The sequence below is a fragment of the Calidris pugnax genome, unplaced genomic scaffold (genome assembly GCF_001431845.1).
Source record: "Calidris pugnax isolate Ruff unplaced genomic scaffold, ASM143184v1 scaffold450, whole genome shotgun sequence".
Lineage (NCBI taxonomy): Eukaryota > Metazoa > Chordata > Aves > Charadriiformes > Scolopacidae > Calidris > Calidris pugnax.
The window spans coordinates 203,415-207,642 of record NW_015094504.1 but is presented as its reverse complement, the minus strand read 5'-3'; the positions used below and the strand labels follow the sequence as shown (position 1 = coordinate 207,642).

The window sequence follows — 4,228 nt, the reverse complement described above, 5'->3', positions numbered from 1 at the left end:
ACAGGTAATTAACAATAGAACGAGAGGGAATGGCTTCAAGCTCCAACAGGGGAGGTTTAGACTGAACATTAGGAAGGAATTTTTCACCGAAAGAGTGGTCGGGCGTTGGAACAGGCTGCCCAGGGAGGGGGTGGAGTCACCATCCCTGGCTGTGTTTAAGGGCCGTTTAGATGCAGTGCTGAGGGACATGGTGTAGGGGAGGACTTTGTAGAGTAGGGGAGATGGTTGGACTCGATGATCCCAAGGGTCTCCTCCAACCTGAATCATTCTATGATTCTATGAGGAGAGGTTGGGGTTGTAGCTCAGGCTGTTTTGGAGGTTTATAAGATGGGAGAAGGAGGGAGGAGAGGATGGATGACTGCGGGGAATGGAGCTGGGAGCTTCCAGACCCTCCTGCCTCGATGGTGGGATGGGGACAATGGGTCTCCTCGCCTCTGCCCTCTTTAGGATGAGCATCTGCTGGTGGCCACCATCAAATGGCAAAGTGGGGCTGATGGAAAGCAGGGCAGGGGAGTGATGGGGCCGTGCTGGTCCCCATGGAGCCTCCTGGGGCTGGTGGGTGGTTGGAGCCGTAGCGGAGGAACTGGGACCTCTGGGGAGCAGACACAACAGCGTTATCTCAGCCACCCCACGTAACCACTGCTCCCCCTACACGCTGCCCTCCAGGCCTTCCCGGGCTCTGCCAGCCTTTTTTGGGGGAGATAAGCCAGGTCCCAGTGCTCTATCAGGCCAGCCCACACCTAGGATCCAGCAAAACACGGCCACTGTCCCCACCCCTGCCCCAGCCCCGGCCACAGGATGCTCATTTCCCTGGCAGAGTCCATCCAAACCGCCCCAGGGATGAAGCAGGGCACAGCACACTCATTAAAAATTATTCAAATAGCAATTAAGGACTATTTACACAGCTCCCCATCTAAAAACTCTGGCTCCCGGGAAGCAAGACAATGCTCCAGGTGATTTTTCTTGGGGAATCCGAGCTGGATGAGGTGTGGAAGTAATTTTGGGATTTCTTTTTTTTTTTTTTTGGAGCTTCTCCAAAAGATAATCACTCCTGGTTCTTCTGTTGTTTTCCTTCAGCCAACACCTCACCACCCACTCTGGGGATGTCCCAGAGGGACCCTCGGGGACCCCTCACTCTGGATGTTGGGGGATAAACCTCCAAGTTGATGTTGGAGTTGGGAAGGGAGCGGGCAGCTCTCCAGGGCTGCTGCCTCTGCCTGCCCACGCTCTTGCCCATGGCTGGGAAACCCCTCCATCAATCTTGCACCAACCAGATGAGCTCCAGGCAGCTCCAGAACATCTCTGGGGTGTCCTATGGCACATCGAAGCGCCTTTCTGGCAGCGATGGAGGTGTTTCTTCTTCGGGTTCGGGGGGACTGGGGGGCTGTGGGGGCTGCGGTGCCCGGGGCAGCTTGTGGACCTGGGCATAGATGGGGCTGGGGCTCCTCTTACTCTCTGGTTCCTCCTGGGCCATGATCTCCTGCACTGAGCTCTTCTTACTCTCCAGCTCCTCTTGGGTCATGATCTCCTGCACTGAGCTCTTCTTACTCTCCAGCTCCTCCTGGGCCATGATCTCCTGCATGGAGCTCTCCTCGCTCTTCAGCTCCTCTTGGGCCATGATCTCCTGCATGGAGACACCAGGCTCATCCCCATTGGGCAGGGATGGGGAGTCCCCCAGGACACTGCCAGCTTCCCAAGGCTTTTTCAGCATCCCAGATTTTTCAGCAGCCCGGATGCTTTCATAGATGGGTCCCTCGTTATCCAGAGCAGGGTCTGCCATGGCTGTGCCGGCATCCCCGGGCAAACCCGGCAGCTGCCGGTGCCGCAGGAACTCGGGGGTCCTCTGGGGTGATTCAGAGGGTCTGTTGGGATGGGGTGTCCAGCCTGGAACCCCCACAGCGGGATTATCCAGGTCCCTCGACACCACGGGGCCGTCCTCCTTCTGTTGGGGTTCACCAGGAGAGAGGGTGCCTGCAGGGAGGGAGAAGAAGGGGCGCTGAGCCAGGGAGGGGACCCCCAGCATCCCCAGCTAATTCAAGGGTAAAGTAGCATTACTGAATCACAGAATCTTCTAGGTTGGAAGGGACCTCAAAGATCATCTTGTCCAACCGTCAACCCAACTGACAAAAATAGACACCCACACAACAAACAAGGAGCATCATCACTAAACCAGACCTCCCAGCACTACATCAACCCGGCTTTTGAACACCTCCAGGGATGGGGCCTCACCCCCCTCCCTGGGCAGCCCATTCCAATGGCTGAGAACCCTTTCAGTGAAAAAATTTTTCCTAATATCCAGCCTGAACCTCCCCTCCCGTAACTTGAGGCCATTTCCTCTTGTCCTGTCGCCTGGGACTTGAGAGAAGAGACCGACCCCCACCTCTCTACCCCCTCCTTTCAGGGAGTTGGAGAGAGCAAGAAGGTCTCCCCTCAGCCCATTGATTAAATGGGTCCCACTTCTGTCCCCACTCTTTGCTCTTAGCAAGAAAAATGGTAAAAAGCAAAGAAAATAGAGGCTGAGTGTCCCCGGGTTGCTGATGATGGGCCGCGGGGCCAGCGCGGCGTCGGGACCTGGCGGCTCATGCCCTGGGTCAAATATTGATTTAAGAAGGAGGCTCCGCTCCGCGCCCGGGCTCTGTCAACACCGGGGCTGGTGGAGCAGGACGCACGGCCGGTTCGGTGGCTCCGAAGGCGAGGGAGGCCCTGGGGAAGCTGTGGAACCGGGTGTTTCTCCTCCTGCTTGAAATACCCCGGGGTTTGGTGATCCCCCGGGGACACAACAGGAGAGCCCAAACATAAGCACCCCAGCACCAGCATCCCAAAGTGGCGTCCCGACACCAGCACCCCAGCATCAGCACCCCAACGTGAGCACCCCAAAGCAAGCATCCCAACATGGACAACCCAATGTGAGCACCCCAAGAGTAGGGATCCCAGCGTGAGCACCCCAACATGAGCACCCCAACGTGAGCACCCCAAAGCAAGCATCCCAACATGGACAACCCAATGTGAGCACCCCAAGAGTAGGGATCCCAGCGTGAGCACCCCAACATGAGCACCCCAACGTGAGCATCCCAAATGTGAGCACCCCAACGTGAGCACCCCAAAAGTGAGCACCCCAGCACAAGCACCCCAACATGAGCACCTCAGCATGAACATGCCAATGTGAGCACCCCAATGTGAGCACCTCAACATGAGCACCCAGCCATGAGCACCCCAACATGAGCACTCTGTTAGCATCCCAACATGGACAACCTAACATGAGCACCCCAACATGAGAATCTCAATGTGAGCACCCCAGCATGAGCATCCCAAATGTGAGCACCCCAATGTGAGCACCCCAAGAGTAGGGATCCCAGCGTGAGCACCCCAACATGAGCACCCCAACGTGAGCATCCCAAATGTGAGCACCCCAACGTGAGCACCCCAAAAGTGAGCACCCCAGCACAAGCACCCCAACATGAGCACCTCAGCATGAACATGCCAATGTGAGCACCCCAATGTGAGCACCTCAACATGAGCACCCAGCCATGAGCACCCCAACATGAGCACTCTGTTAGCATCCCAACATGGACAACCTAACATGAGCACCCCAACATGAGAATCTCAATGTGAGCACCCCAGCATGAGCATCCCAAATGTGAGCACCCCAATGTGAGCACCCCAAGAGTAGGGATCCCAGCATGAGCACCCCAACATGAGCATCCCAACATGAGCACCCCAAAGAGAACATCCCAACCTGAGCACCTCAAAATGGACAACCTGACATGAGCACCCCAACACAAGCCTTTCAGTGTTAGCATCCCAACATGGATATCCCAACATGAGCACCCCAATGTGAGCACCCCAACATGAGCACCCCAATGGGAGCATCCAAACATGGGCACCCCAATGTGAGCACCCCCAATATAAGCACCCCAACATGAGCACCCCAATGTGAACACTCCAGTAGGAGCACCTCTAATGTGAGCACCCCAACATGAGCACCCAACCATGAGCACCCCAAAGAGAACATCCCAACCTGAGCACCTCAGCACGGACAACCCAACATGAGCACCCCAACATCAGTGCCCCAGTGTGAGCATCCAAACCCACACACCCCAACACGAGCCCCCCCGCTGTCAGCCCCCCAGCAAGGTGCACCCCAGCACCCCAGGGGGGGCCAAGGCTTCACATTTGGGGGGTCCCTTCTCCACCCCACTGCAGAAAATGAGGAGAGGATGAGGGGGGT

At 56.7% G+C, this 4,228-nt stretch overlaps 1 protein-coding gene across 1 annotated transcript in view; it reads right to left on the bottom strand.

Moving 5' to 3' along the window:
- Window positions 1-860: 860 nt before the first annotated feature.
- LOC106900847 (RNA polymerase II degradation factor 1-like) overlaps window positions 861-4,228 on the bottom strand; it is a 6,218-nt gene continuing 2,850 nt past the window's right edge. Inside the window, exon 3 of the mRNA XM_014963056.1 lies at window positions 861-1,971. Coding sequence (XP_014818542.1) covers window positions 1,313-1,780 — 468 coding nt within the window. The 5' untranslated portion in view covers window positions 1,781-1,971 and the 3' untranslated portion in view covers window positions 861-1,312. The remainder of the gene's footprint in view (window positions 1,972-4,228) is intronic.